The following is a 15,778-nucleotide window of genomic DNA, read 5'->3' on the forward strand; positions in this document are numbered from 1 at the left end:
GGTGAGGGGGGCGGCGGGGCAGACGTTCCCCGCTGGACGCCGGCCTTGCAAAGCGCGCCTTAAAAGGGAGGGTAAACGCTGTTTTGTTGTTCGCGCGTTTTCAGGGTCTGGGGACTTCCCTAGGGTTTTCTCGGCCGTTGGGAAGCGCCTCGGAGCGGGTCTCTGCTCTGGGGACGTGCCCCTGCGCTGCCTGGCTCGGTTCGGCGGGTCCTCGGGGCGGCCCCGGCGGCCGGCACCCTCGCGCGCCCCCTCATCTCCCTCCCGCTCCCCTCCCGGCCTGGGACCCGTCCGGGCAGCGGCCGAGTCCGTCTGCCCCCCAGGCACTCCTCCTCGGCGTCACCCATTGTCCGCAAGGAAATGTTACCTCCAAATCCACACGCTGGTGGAGAGTAGAGCGCGTGTTTGACCAAGGCAGCGGCCGGAGCAAACGCTGTTGTTCTGGTTGTCGCTCCCTCTCGGCAAATCTTGCGTCTGGGGTCTTCCCACGCTGGGGATCAGGCGCTGCCTCTGGTCGCTGGGGGAGCTGGCAGGAGGAGAGGGGGAGCTGGCAGGAGGAGAGGGGGAGCTGGCAGGAGGAGAGGGGGAGCTGGCAGGAGGGACAGCCGGCAGCAGGGCAGCCCGTCGCACCGGCCGGCATGAGGCAGCGGGCCTCTGGCCGGGCACGAGGTGCCAAGGGGCTGGAGCTGGGGGCTTTTGGGGCAGCGAAGTGGGAGGAACGTGTTTTAAAAAATGGACTTAAGTTTACTTTTTTGAGAGGTTAGGAAATGCAATTGTGGAGAAGACGCTTTGTTGTCACAGCTAGGAGTGGCTGGAGTAACCTGAAATGGGTTAATTTATACGCTGCTACGCAAATACCTTCCTCATGAATTTCTGATTCATCTGGTTGAGAGCATTTCTGTAGGTGATTGATGTTTGAGGATGTTTGTCGTTTGTCGTCTCCTGCCCCTCGGATTTGCTTGGCAACAAGCAGCTCTGCATCTTAAACGTGGCAAGAGAAATCAAAGAGGCTTGGGAGGACTGACTTGTCTGAAAGGCAGGAAAGGGAAAAACTTTGATGCTTGCTGCTCTGTCAGTGAATTCAGTGCATGCACGTTGAAATAGTTGGGTTAAAAATAATTCTAGTAATACAAATCTGGGATATTAAAACGGGACACAATAGTGTTTAATTATCTTGGGTGCTTGGTTATGTTTGTTTTGCCTAAATAAGCCACAGTTGATGATTTCCAAATATGTTAAAGTAACACTGCTAAGAGCAGAGAGAGATTATTGCTTTTCATAGGAGCCAGCCTGTCTAGAATTCATTCGTACTTTATTCCTACTCCAGTTTTCTCTTTCTGTGTGTGACTGAGCTGTCGCTGCCCTCTGCAGTGTAGCGAGGCTTGCAGCTACACACTCGGAGTGGCTGCTGTGACAGTGAGTGCAGAAGCAGTGTGCAAGGAGCAGCTGGGGAACAAAGAATTGCACTTCGGTGCTTTCTATTGCAGGTTGCTGCTAGTCTACTCCAAGGCTCGCTGAGCTCTGGGAGACAACTGCTGTTCTCCCCAAAACTTGTTTTTGTTGAATATCCCAAATGTCTTTTAACGAGTATTTCACAGAAGCTGCTTTATTTGTCTTTGTATAAAAGAAAGTGAATGCTTCCAAGTAATATGTTCAGTTAAATTAGTGGTAGATCATTCCAGTAGAAAAAGTCTCTATGTATTTGTATCATTTTTCTATAATGTTTCTGATGCATGAAGTCTAATACTGACTTCTGAATAATTATATTTTCCTGTAATCTTTTTGCTACTATTTGTCTGCAGGCTGAAGTATTCAAACAAATTCCATCAAATGAAAAGAAAAATCTTACATTACAGCAAATTCAAAGATCTACTCTTGATCTGGGAGATTAACCCATGGTATTAGGAGCCTAATTATTCCCTGTTTTGTCCATATCATAGTATATTAATTTTTGTGGTAGCCTTAAAGTTTGTTTTCAGCTTTTAGATTAGGTTTTTTATACCTGCGCAATTTATGAGCCGTCTTACTACTTGAGACTATGACTGTGTCAACTGGTTTGCTAAATTCTGAATGGTCTCCATTGCTGCTGGTCAGTATTTAATCTCATGCTGTTTTAACTCTCACTTTTTTAGAAGAAGGTAGAGTGTGTTGCATGTCGGTCTCTAGTAGGATTGCTTTGTAAGTGAAGTTACTTTCAGCTGTTTCTTGCCATTTGAAAATAGGTCCTTCTAATACTGACCACAGAAAAACCGTGGGTTTTATATATATGTATGAATTTGAATTATTTTTTTAATTTGCTTTTTTTATGTGCTTGAGCACTGAATGACTGCAGCAGAAAATACCATTTTATAGCTCTCAACTGTGCAAATGTTTTTGTCCTCTGTTTTGCTCCTGTTTTTTAGATGCAGGATTATGTATGTTGTGTGACTCATTGCTGTTCTATTCTGTGTCTGCAGTTTGCTCCTGCTAGGTGCATTATGCTGTACTTGTTCTGTTTCATAATAAAGTGCTTACAAAATAGCTTTGTTAGTATGTATGTGGAAAAAATGTATTTATTGCACCTGAATCCACCCTACTGAGCCTAGCTTTGTAAGGTCTCTCAGTTTATACTAAATAGCTCCTTGTGCTCCATGGCAGAAAGGCTTTGGGCACAGAACATTTAGTAAACAGATGAGGAAAAAGTATGACCTTTAAACAACTCCCTCCCCAACCCTCACAAAGTATTTACTTTGAATGTTTTAGTAGTATACACTTTCGATTGTTGTTAAATGGCAACTTTATAATGAGCACTACTTTCAGATTCTCAATTTTTTAAAAATAAATATGTTTGAGGTACTGGAGGCAGCGCTCAGTGTTAGCATGTGAGATTTACATCTTGGTGTACAGCCTTACAGACTTGAAGGGGGAGGCAGAGAAATCATGCAGAGCTTTGAGGAATATTTCTTGGGTTAGGTTTTAAGGCATTGCTACCAGGTTTTCATGCTCAAAAAACTTGCATTTTCAAGTATCGAAGTGTATGCAAGTGAAAACTTCCAGAGAGGCTGTCAGTAACGGTTATTTGTTAGTAAGTGGAATTTGAAGAATATAAGCCCTTCTGGTCAGGAGCTTGTTCTCTTGAAGTGGTGGTAGTCTAATACAGCAATGGGAAAGCCCTTTACATCTAAGGCTCCATTTTCTTTATGAACCAACAGCCCTAGTATAAACAATACTACTTTGAAAATTTTTGGAGTCCTGCCCATATGCAGAAGATCTCATTTCTGTGATCAAAAAGATCTATATAATGTCTTCAGAAATGTAGTTTTGCAACCTCACTTACAGAGAGAGAAAAAATACCGTGAAGGCGGAACCCACCCCCCCAACAGGCCTCGTCCTTTGCAGCTTAAAAATAAGCATCTCAAGTACATGTTTGGTTTTAAATTTGAGAAATTGCTAACTTAAAATTACATTTCCATGTAATTTAAAACAGATGTTGATATTACAAAAAGCTCTTTCTGCTAAAGTAGAATTTAGTGTCCAAAAAGGCAGTTGAAATAACACTGATGAATATTCAGTGGGAAAGATAATCTCAAATCAAAACCAAGGGAGCCAAAACAGTTTGACCACCTGAGTAGGGTAACTGTCACGTTCCTCCTGATTCTTCCATCTCAGCTTTTCATGGTTTTGCTTAGAGCTCCACAAAGTTAAGTTTCTCTGCCTTTGCCACACTCCTCCCCAAACACAGTAAGTATCGCCATTTTTCAGTTAACCCTCTTCCCCCAAAACAACAAACAAAACCACAATACAGGGAGAAGAAAAATCTTTTTTCACATTTATGCAAAACACCAGATGTGTGTACATAAGTGGAAAGGTATGTGGGTGGGATCATGGGCTTGCATTTGTAACTTACAGACAAAAATCATAAAACTGTGGGCCTAAGTGACTGTCTCAGAGTTGTAGCCACAGCCTGTTTCTGTGGCAAAGTTTGGTCTCTTTGGGGCAGAATGAGCTCTTTTGGCTCTTCTTTTGCCTCAGCTGAATTGCACCCTGCTTTTGTGCTGTTCTTTCTTATTCATCAGACTGACAAAACTGTTATCGTGGGTGCAGTTAAAAATATCTGAGACCACATCCGTGCTTAAGTACACCTCAGCCTCAGTGTGTAGGCTTGCCCTTCTGTCAGTAAAGTGCTCCTGGTGTAAGTGTGTCTCTACTAGACTGACACAGTCAAAATCTTCCCTGACTGACAAACTCAAAATGCTGAGTATTTTTCTTAGTATAACCAGCTGTGGGCTGTGTGATGGGCTGGGTTGGGGCTGATGTGATGTGTGAAAAGGTTATGTTTCCTGACGTGACAGCTAGATACGGCATCAACCTGAGTTGCATATCCTTTTTCTGCTTCCCGTGTGGGACCTGTGCTCTCAGTTGTGTCGCTTCAACAGTAGCAGGGTAGTTCAGAAAAAGAGATTTCACAGTTAAAGATCAGCTTTCACAGAAGTTGGCGACTCCCCTCTGCCCCAAACTTCTAAGAGTGAGATCCGTTTCATGGTGTCATCATATAGGTGTATCTGAGCAGGCAAAGGAGAACTCAGATCTTAGTCAGCACACAAGACTGTTTAATTCAGAGAAAAGCTTTTAATAGGAGTCTGCTTTTAATCTTGTTACCTTTGCATATCCTTTGTGCTGTCATGTCCAGTGTAATTACTATAGGTTGAGCAACAAGGTTCCTCCCTTCCCCGCCATTCTCACTCCCAGTTTTAAAGCCTTTCAGTTCGTTTCAAGGCAGAGTGTGAGAAAGACAAAAATTCCTGAGATTATTTGCTTTTGCTTTTGCCCTGATTTGCTTGGTATCTCTGGCTGTAACTTGTGTTGGACAAACCTGTTTACTCAGTAGAAGTTTCTGCTTGCTGCCTGCTGCCAAATCTCTGGGTTGCAGGCGTGCCTAAGTAGTTGAAGGATAAATGGTTCTCTCTTTATATCTTCTTTGTAGATTTTATGAACAGTAACAGTAAAAAAAGACAGACCCAAACAGGAGACTATGCATAAATAATTGCCCCAAACGGTCTCTGAATAACCTGTCAAAGATACCAGTATTTATTTTGTCAGAAGTAGTGTGAAAGCTCTAAACCTGAAGGTCATAAGCCAAAGACTGGGATTTTGGAAGATTTAAAAAAAAAGAGTAGTTGTGAATGTCATGTATATTTTACAACAATTTAGTCCTGCCTCTTTCACAGCAAAAAAAGTAGGCATTTCTATATGAAAAAGACCTTGAGCTGGTCAAAGAACAAGCTAATATTATCCTGGTAAGAGTACCATTTAACTGGGGGTAACATTAGTAAAGCTTGGCAGAGCTGCTTTTTCTCCATAGCTGCCAAATTTTTTTTAGTACAGTCATTCATTATTTCACCAAACCAAATAAAACATTGACCCTCAGGTAATCCCAGCGAGCAGCATTCCCCTCTGGTGTGAGTGGGGCTGGCTCCTGCTGAAAGGCGAGAAGACAAGTGAGCTGCACCCATGCAACTTGGAGCTCGGCGCCTGCTGCAGGCATCTGTTCAAAAACTTCTTGCTGAAACTCATCGTAGACTTTTGTTCAACACAAAAAAAGGGCTCTTGGGAGTCAGCTCAAGGACACAGTGGCATCATGTGGTATCATTTATTTTCTGTATGTGAGATGTTAAGAGGAAAAGGTGAAAGTTTGTGGACAGTTCAAGAAAGTAGAAGAGTACCTCATTAAATTAATCTTGGCGAAGATGAAATCACTTTCCCCAGTATTTTTATCTCACTTTTGCCACAGATGGTAAAGTCCTAGGTCTTGTACATGTTTGGTTTTTTACTCTGTCACATTTATAACCTCTTGCCAGGCCTCTGGGTCTGTTCTGTGTTTAAACTCTGGACAAAATGTCAGTTTGATATACAGGCCTTCAAACATTTAAATTTTATTATTTTAAACTGAGAGTATAGACATTGTTAACAGAATTGTCTGGGTGATCTGGCAGTATCTTCATTCTGCAACAGAAAATTTTCTTCCTGCCTCACTTACACAACTCCATCTTTTCTTTCTGCAGACTTCTGGTAAATACTACAAATTCTCTTCTCTTTCCAGTGAGTGTATCTGATCTGTTACACTCTTGTCTGTTGAATAACTCCTTGGTCCAATCCCAGAGGGAGCTGCATTTATAACTCTTTCCCTTCTTTCTCTGAGAATAACTTAACCCAATGTAACTGTGAATGTTAAGGACTTCTCAGGCTTGATGTTTCACTACAGGCTGTTCTAGAGAACAGTCATGATCTCACGGAAATGGGTCTGTTTAGTTGCGTGTTTGATTACTTGCAGGCTTTTGGCTTCCAATTGGACATTTGGGTGTTTTGTTGCTCATTTCAGCTCTGAGAAGGTATAGGTGCTAAGACTGAGCATCATAATCTTGAAAGTGAGCATGTTATAGTGAATAACATGGCCCTTGCAAATGTGTTGTTCTCAGTTACTTAGTAATTTAGTTATGTTCTTGTGAGTTCTCATTCTTTTGGTTTACCAGTATCACCTCTTGATTTTTTTTTTCCCCCTTCCAGAATTAAAATAAACAATTGTTTGTTGTATTGACTTTTTTCTTTTCCAGTGAAAAACACTCAGGCCCCCCAAACACCACTGTCTGTCTTGAGCTCCATTATATAGGTATGGTTTTGCTGGGATATTAACCTCTTGAAGAGGATTCAGTGTTAACTGACTCATTGCCTCCTTATTTGCCTTCTGTCTGGGAGTTGCCAACACCTCCCACGCTTCCCAGATTCTAATCTAATCTTGATTCTATATCTTGATTATTTGTCAAATTAAAATCTTCTTAAAGAAGGAAGGAGTTGTATTATCAATAGTCAAAACATGTCAGAATCTGCAAGTGCAGTGTATACTTTGCTATTGCTATGTTTTGGGTTTGTTTTTTTTTTTTTTTGTTGACCCCATTGTATTTACTGTTTTAAAGCACAAATATTTGGTTACTTTTGTTTCTTACTGCATTTTCAGCAAGACTTTCATCACTTCTAAGTTAGAAACAAAATTCCTTGAAAACAGAATGTTGTTGTTTGCATTCATCTGAAATTCAGGTGTGCCTGATGGTTGAGCATGAAGCAGAAAAAAAAACTAGGCCACTGAAAATTACTGAATTTCCAGGGAGGTTACTTTCCTGAGTTCCTCTAAACTCTGTTGAATTTGGTAGTTTCATGTTTGTGCTGGCTAATAGCCTGGAGAAGAGCACTGGCTCTTATAGATGTCACAATTTGACACTAGTGTGTCAGAACGCCTGGGTGTATAGAAAGCCTGACTATAAAACCAATTAGAAAGCACTTGCAGGAACTTTTTCATCAGTGCTCTCAGTTCCCCCTTTCCTTCGCTTTTCCTTCACATTCAAACTGCTGTTAGATTTTTCATATTAAATGCTGTTTTTTCTATATTTAACTTTTTTTGAATTTTGAGCTCAGTGGTATTGATTTTTCTCATTGCACATTCTCTGAATCTCTGGCAGAAGTCCTGGAGGGGATTTGGGAGCGAAGAAGAAGAAAAAGAAGCAGAAGAGAAAAAAGGAGAAACCAAATTCTGGAGGCACCAAATCAGATTCTGCATCTGATTCCCAGGAGATTAAAATTCAACAGCCTTCAAAAGTGAGAGCCTGGTTATGTTTTAATTTGTCCTTGCTTTCTAATTTAATTTTAATTTGTGTGGTTTTTTTGCTCTTTGTAAAAGCAAGTTGGTAGTTCTGCCTTAACATGTCAGAATTAAGCAGATGGTTACTGTCCTGAATAGAGACAGAATAAGACCTGGTGTTTGCAGACTATGTGAAGTTAGCTGGAGAGTCGTCGTCATGACCACAGTGTGGTGTACTGTGAGAAAAGCAGAGGAGGAGGTGTTCTGCCTTTCTTTTTCAGCAGTTAGGACTCAAGACTAGTGACATCTTTGTCAGAGGGAATCTCAATCTGCAGTGGTAATGTTTTTAGATAGATGTTGTATTTGATGAGTTGCACTTAGCCACCATCTGACTTGGCTTAGCACAGTTTCAGTGACTTGTACGGCACAATGCTATCTCATGGTGAGCATCAGCAGTAGGGAGGGAAGGTGTATCTGCTATGCCAACCAGAGTCTCATTTGGGCAAACAAGAAGCATGTCATCTTACATAAAATGCAGTAATCGCTAACATGTAGATACAGACTGAAGAAACTTTTTGCCATCTGAAAGACCTCTGCTGTAAAGAAGACAACATTATGTGAGGGGATGTATGGTCTCTGTGGACTTTGTGATAAAATGGCATTGTCTGTGTGCATTTTGACTACAGTGTTGTGAATGAATGGTGAATAATGTGACATGGTGGCTTTTTAAATTACAGCTTTTATCTCAAGAGAAATCTGAGCCTGAGAAAGTTTGTAACATGATAAAGTTTATGGACTGTTGAGCATGTTGAAGTAGTTATATTTGCTTTATTTTATCAACGTGGAGAATGTTACACCATTATACCAATAGTACTATTAATCCTCTAAGATTTGTCAAGATTTGTCATCGGGGCTACCAACTGATTTTAGGGAAAAAGTTGTGTTTTGGCTCACTAACATACTGATAGATTTTGTGTTGTCCCTTTAGATCTTCTCTTGTCACCCCCATTGCTTTGAATGGGCACATTTGGCAGAAGGGACACTTTAAAATACGTAGAGAGATCTTCAGTACTTTGTGATCTCACCACATGTTTCAATACTGCGTTTCTAAAAGCAAGTGGCATGAATTGCTAATATGATTGTTTGCAAACCATAACCAAGTAACCTCACTCATTTACAATTGGAGTAAGGTAAATTTTAATGTTAACCTAAAGACATAGTCCATTGCTGCAGTATCTTGGGAGTTCCTTGGTTCCCTGCTGACCAAAGTTATTATTCCGTATGTTGCCTCTAATTGGATTAAAAGGAAGCTGCTTCACTTCCTATGTTTTCATGTGCAATATTTAGTCCTTGGCATGTTGCGGTCTTGCACCCCATTTCTCTGGTGCGATGCATTTTGCAAATGTAGAAGCCTATCCTTGTTCCAAGTTGTGTACTTAGGGTGGCACCCTTGATGACTATTTTACTCCTACAAGTTTAGCCACTTCGTTAGCAATGTTACAAAATTTTTTCTCTTACTGGCATAAAAGTTCTTATTTAAGTCATTCTCTCAAGATCTAGGCAGCTAAACTATTTTACTATTCTTATATAGCTTCCACTTTACTTGCAAATGCATCAGTGTTTGCTGTTTTTTCGCCTTCTTTGCTGTGTTCCAGGCAGACACACTCATAAGTAGAGGAGTTTCTCTGTCTTGGACAACTTTCCTGGTTTAGATTTCTCAAAAGCATCTTAAACTGCTGATTTGGATCAGTGTGGAGAAGTGTATTTTTCTCTGCTACTCAAGTGATACTTACATTTTGTATTTGGTGATATGTGAAATCTATTATAGAAAAAAGGCTTCTAGCATTTGCTTGCTCTTGGTTGAAAAGAGATTTACAAAGTATTTCAGAGGCGTGACATTATACACCTTACCTCTAAGAGAATATATGCAGGATCATCAGGAAATGCTCAGTGGGGCTTATGAACTCATTGGAAATTATTTTGAAAACAGATTTTGAGGACAGATGAGTTTGTAAACAGGTGTACCAGTCTGGAGATGAGAAGAACGGAACAGTGAGTGTCCTTGGCTTCTCGCTCTCTTACTTGTGGTACTGGACTTCTTGAACATTGACGTGAGTGTAACCACAGCAAGAAGTGCTTATTAGCATTGTATGCTTATGACGACCTTTGGGACACTTCATTGCCCATTTCAGAAGACTGATTTCCCCAGTTGAATAGACTGTCCACACTGGCACAAAGTAAGTTTGCCAGATCTGCAATATTGCTAGTCTATTTTTCTAGTCACCAGTGGCCTACGCAACATAGTCACAGAATAATTTAGATTGGAAGGGACCTCTGGAAATCTTTTGACCAACCTCTTGCTTCGAGCAGATCCAATTAGATCAGCTTGCTCCGGCCTAGATCAGGTTGTTTAGTCTTCAAGGATGGGGACTCCACAACTTCTGTGAGCAATCTGTTACTTGTGGTTAAAACCCCACTAATTCCTTGTATCTAAATGGATTTTGCTGTTTTGCAACTTGTCTGTTGTTTCTTGTCCTATCATTGTGCTTCTCTGCAAAGACTTGGCTTGGTGTTCTTTACATCCTCCCATTTCCCAGCAAGATTTCTCCTAGTCCCTTAACTTTCTCTTCTTAAGGCCGAACAAACCAAGGTGTCTCATCTTCTCTTCGAATGTCATGTTCTTCAGTCCCCCAGTCATCTTGGTGACCCTCCATTGAACCCTCTCCACTATGTCAATGTTTTCCTTGTAATGGGGAACCCAAAACTGTGAGATGTGATCTTAGGGGTACCAGATAAAGGGGAAGACTTGCTGGTACAACCCAGTATACAGCTGTCCTCCTTTGCTGGCCAGCAAACTGCTGGCTAATGTTCAGCTTTTTGCTCACCAGGACCTCCAAGTTCTTTTCTGCAAAGCTGCTTCGTATCCAGTCCATGCTGTTCTCTGCCATTGCAAGGGCTTTTAACGTCCTAGGTGCAGGACTTCATATTTGCCTTTGTCAAGCTTTCCAGCCTGTCAAAGTAGCTTTGAATAGCAGCTCTGGGGTCCAGTGTATCAACTATTCTTCCCAACTAGGTATCATCTATGAACTTGCAAAGAAAGCACTTTGTCATGTCCAGATCGTTAAACAGTATTAACCCCTGGCTTCTCAAAATCTTCCTCCTTGCCTTCTTGAAGGTAGGTGTGACATTTCCCTTTTTCCAGTCATGAGAAAGTTCCACCAATTGCTGTAACGTTTTAATCTTTATAGATGCTAGTTGCAGTAACATCAGCCAGCTCCCTCAGCACCTTCAGATGTATCCAGTCTGTTCTTAGGGACCTGTGCATGATTAGTCTGCTAAGTGGTCCCTAACTTCTGCTGCTGTGGTTAATGGGAGCCTGACAGACTGTGCTGCCTGGCTCAGGGACACCAGAGGCCTGAGTTCAGCTCTTGTCACCAAAACTGAGGCAAAAAAAGCATTGTGTACCGCAGCCCTGTTGCACAACAGTGCTGTCTTGTGCTGTGAGGAGATGTTTCTCCTAAACTGAAACTAAACAAAATCACTCCTCTTTCAAATTCACATGAAGTTCTGCATAGGTTTTTCTTGCTTTCTATTAAAGGAAAGCAAAAAGGTTTAAAAGTAAACTTCTTAGGTAGGCTGACCTCTGAATGTTTTGCAAGGAGATTCCTCCTGATATCCCTAGCCATGTTGTATTTAGTACCTGAACATGAACTTTTTATTTTACATATGCTAGTAAGATCTTTTTAGACCCTAATATCTTTTTTTTAGAATTTCCATTTTCTTTTTCTTAATGTAGAAAAAACATTAGAGACTTAAAAGAAACATACAAAATAAATTACAGTATGTCTGTGTTTATATATGATTTCATAATGTACTGGTAAGATTTCAGAATTTATCTAGTGGCATTAGAACTATTTGTATCAGGCCAGCGTGTAATAGACAAATTGATTTTTATTTGATTTGATTGCGAACTTAATGAGAACAGTAACTTACGTCACTGTAATCTGGATCTAGAAATAAGGTAGGTTTTTTTAGTGTTGCTCTAAAGTGTGTAAATATGTAAATTCACAGCTACTGAGATGACAGGCGTTTAAAGCATGCTCACAGTAAAATTTTGCAATACTTCAATTAATGAAAGAAATTGCATAATGTTTGGAGAGTACAAGTTTTTATTATAAATAGAAAATTATGTCCTGCTTGAGCTACAGGCAGGGAGTTTCACTCCTTTTGTGACTGAGGATAAGGCAGTTGCCTGTCCAAATGAAGGTTTACATCATTACTACATGTAGTTTAGTGTGGTTTTTCAACGCATGAATCCTAGAAAGAGAGTGGAATATGGAAACAGTGATCCATTGATATTCAGAAAAAAAAATCTGGTTTGAAATCTCAGTGCAGAATTGCTTGAAGTTTTCCAATGCATTTGAGACTATTCCTTCAAATGTATTTATTGCACTGCAGTCTGGAAAAACCTGAGCCCAGGCATGCTGTTAGTGTGCCTCAGAATAGAACTTAACAACTTGGGAGATAACAAAACAAATACATAGATTAAAAAAGAGAGAGAAATGCCTTTAGATTCAGAAGTCTGTTACCATTTTCCTCTGTGCTTTCCCATGCAGATAAAAATTTCATTCCAGTTAAACTTACTCAGAGTGATCAAAAGTGAGGCATTAAGACCTCTGTTTAGAAATGCTTAGCCTCAGGTTTTATGCTTTTCAAATAAATACTCAGTAAAGATTTTTCAACTTTTAAGTGGATTTATTTTATGCATCTGCTTCTATCAGTTAAGATTACCTTTAGTTGTGAGCATTGGCAGAGTTGGCATTAGTGGCAAGATGGTTAACTCCTAGGTATGATGCAATGCAGAGAGGTACCTACCATAATAATTGCAAGCTAACAGAAAGCAGCTAAAATATAACTAAGGTTAAAAAGCAGATATTTGTACCAATGCAGTGTACCTGACATACTGAACCATAGCAAATCTAAGTATTATTTTATATTGTATGTGTAAAGTACAACTTCAGCTATCTCTGTGTGTACCAGTGGTATCTTTAGATTGTTAGATATCTAAACTGATTGTTTCATTGTATTTTACCTGGGGCGGGGGGTGTGGGGTGTGGGGGTGTGTGTGTGAATATAAGAAGCTTTTTATTGTGGTACTGGTATCCTGCCTTAACGCTGCATTGTTTGTGTTAAGAATATTGAAGTTTCATGGTTAAATGCAAGCATAACTCAAAACTATGAAGTATTTTGTGAAGTTGCTTGCAGTTGGCTTCCCACCCTCTTGCTTCCGAAGGTTATACCTAAACTAGCCATGATGAGACAAGTACATGAAAGAATATGTAACAGTAAAATAAGTGAACTTGTTTGTACAACTGTTTAAAGTAAATGTACACAATAAGCTTCCTCTTCGATTTGTCTCTGTGTGCAGAATCCAGCCATTCCAATGCAGAAGCTTCAAGACATCCAGAGAGCAATGGAGCTGCTCTCTGCATGCCAAGGCCCAGCAAAGAATATTGATGAGGCTACCAAACGTAAATACCAGTTTTGGGATACGCAACCTGTACCTAAACTTAGTAAGTTTAACTGGACCTGGACATAAGATCTGTCTTACTGACCTCTAAAAGAATGTGGTCTTCTCTAAGTGTGGTGTGTTCTCTAAAATGGGTATGAAGTCGGACTGTCTGTGGTAGAGATCCTTAATCTTTTGTGCAATGTGTGTGGAATTCTTGATGTTCTCTAGGAAAGTGCTTGGCCCCCTGCCTGCAAATAGAATGCAACAAAATACGGTGTTAAATCTCATTCTGATGTTCTCTATAAAAATGGGAGATGCTATTGAAGTAGCGTTCCTTTGTATATTGTAGGTCTGAACTCTTGAACAACAGAATGTAGAAGTCTTTTCCCCTTCAGGGAAAATAAGAACTCTTAAGTGCTGACAGAGGGTAAACTTTGATGTCATTTATTTATTTATTCCCCCCCCAGCAGATAGATTTGCTATCACAGAGATAATGACTCTCCTGCTGTAGGCTACACTGTTTTCTTGCAGCTTCAAGTGGATAATGGTGCTTCTCTCACATGTGAACACTTCTACTGCTGTGTGTTCATACACTTCCTCCACAATGTACACTGCTTTGAAGGTAGTTTTCAGAGTCCGTTCTCTATTCTTGGTACCAAGTGAGATGGGGAGGTGACCTCTCCTTGCTTTTAATTTTGTAAGGAATTTGGCAGATTACTTTTTATACTGATCTGATCCCTGATAACACAGTTGGTAAATCTTACTCTTTGTTGGAGAAGGCAGTTGCTGACTCTTGCTTTTTCTGAATTGCTTTCTGAATCTTGTTCTTCCCCCTTCATTATCTTCAAGTTGAGCAACTGTAACTCTTCAGCGCTGACAAAACTTGGGGACCACACAAGTAAAGCAGTTTCAGAGCAATAGCTGTCATTGTTCTGTTCTGCGCGTTTCTCTCCATGGCATTGGAGGCTGGTGTAGAATAAGCAGAAATAAGGTAGAGTCTAAAGCACAGGAGCACTCTGCTGTCTTTCCGCAGGGCAGTATTTCACTTTAATCCATTTCTATAGCTTAATCCACAGTGATCTCATTTCTCCCTGGCTTCTTTGCATAGAGAAGTCCAGAGCAGTGTCCTTGAATGCAGTATTTTCCACTGGACTGAACTGACCTGCCCTGGCTCTTCTCCATACAAACTATCCAGATACTTCTGTAAAACTAATGGTAGTAATTGTCACAGTAATCCTGCCCAAGTACTGGAAGAACCCAGCTGAAATAAGTTGATGTGCAAATAAAAAATAAATACTCTGGCCATGACAAAGGTTTTTCAGAGCTAATTCAGGTTAGTCAATATATCTTACAGCACTTCTACAGAGATGAGTCTCTCACTTGCCAGCCTAAAAGGACCAATACTTTGGCTCTAAAAATAATTTGTTAGTGTTGTTCAGTAGAAATATGCTTTGTTGGATTTGTCCATCAGAGGTTTTGTTCAACAGTGTTTATGAATTGCTCCTTGATTTTTTTTTTTGTAAGTTTTTCCTTTATCTGCTGAATGAACATATTGGGAAGTCTTCACTATTTGGCATGCGGGATATGTTGATTCAAGGAATAGCTTTTTCCATAGAAAAAGCTGGCATCTTTGCATTAAATTAACTTCAGGATCCTTCCGCCTTCTAATTAAGGTTGTTAGCACTAGGTTCTTTAGTTAGGCCACGTCTGCCATGTAGTGGCAGTACCATTTAGGCTGTTGATACTTTCCACAGTTTGCATAGAAGTGCTGGTAATGATGATCTTCCAAATTGTAATGGCAGGATGGAAGATCAGGATTGCATGTCATTTGGGAAAAGTTCTTACTACAAAGGAACATTTGACAGTTTAGAGCTTGATGATGGTGATGATAGGGTTGAGTGTTTATGGGTGAGAATCGGGGGGGAAGACCAACAAGGCAGATGTGGTGGGAGCCTATTACAGACCATCCGATCAGGATGAAGAGGCAGGTTAGTGTATGAGGGAAAGGCCATGGATGTTGTCTACCTAGGCTTTAGTAAAGCCTTGACACCATTTCCCACAGCATTCTTCTGGAGAAACTTGGCTGCTCAGGGCTTGAATGGGTATACTTTTCTCTGGGTAGAAAACTGGATGGATGGCCAGGTCCAAGGAATTGTGATGAGTAGAGTTAAATCTAGTTGGTGGCTGGTCTCACCTGGTGTCCCCCAGGGCTCATGATTGGGGCCAGTTCTGTGTAATATCTTTATTGACAATCTGGATGATGGGATCAAGTGCACCCTCAGTCGGTTTGCAGCTGACACCAAGTTGAGCAGGAGTGTTGATCTGCTTGAGGGCAGGAAGGCTCTGCAGGGGGGTCTGGGCAGGCTGGACTGAGGTCCATTGTGTGAGGCTCAACAAGGCTCAGTGCCGGGTCCTGCACTGGGGACACAACAACCCCACGCAGCACTACGGGCTGGGGAAAATGGCTGGAAAGTGCCTGGTGGGAAAGGACCTGGGGTTGCTGGTTGACCTGTGCCAGCTGAACATGAGCCAGCAGTGTGCCCAGGTGGCCAGGAAGCCAACAGCATCTGGGCTTGTGTCAGAAAGAGTGTGGCCAGCAGGGCTGGGGGAGTGACTGTCCCCCTGTATTCAGCACTGGTGAGGCTGCAGCTCGAATCTTG

General features: G+C 41.1%; 1 protein-coding gene across 1 annotated transcript in view; it reads left to right on the forward strand.

Annotated features, from left to right (window-relative positions):
• Positions 1 to 15,778, forward strand: part of NMT2 (N-myristoyltransferase 2) — a 32,374-nt gene that overhangs the window by 860 nt on the left and 15,736 nt on the right. The window contains exons 2-3 of the mRNA XM_055708572.1: positions 7,488 to 7,623; positions 13,035 to 13,179. Of these exons, the coding sequence (XP_055564547.1) occupies positions 7,488 to 7,623; positions 13,035 to 13,179 (281 nt within the window). The remainder of the gene's footprint in view (positions 1 to 7,487; positions 7,624 to 13,034; positions 13,180 to 15,778) is intronic.

This window comes from Falco cherrug, chromosome 4, assembly GCF_023634085.1.
Source record: "Falco cherrug isolate bFalChe1 chromosome 4, bFalChe1.pri, whole genome shotgun sequence".
Classification (NCBI taxonomy): domain Eukaryota; kingdom Metazoa; phylum Chordata; class Aves; order Falconiformes; family Falconidae; genus Falco; species Falco cherrug.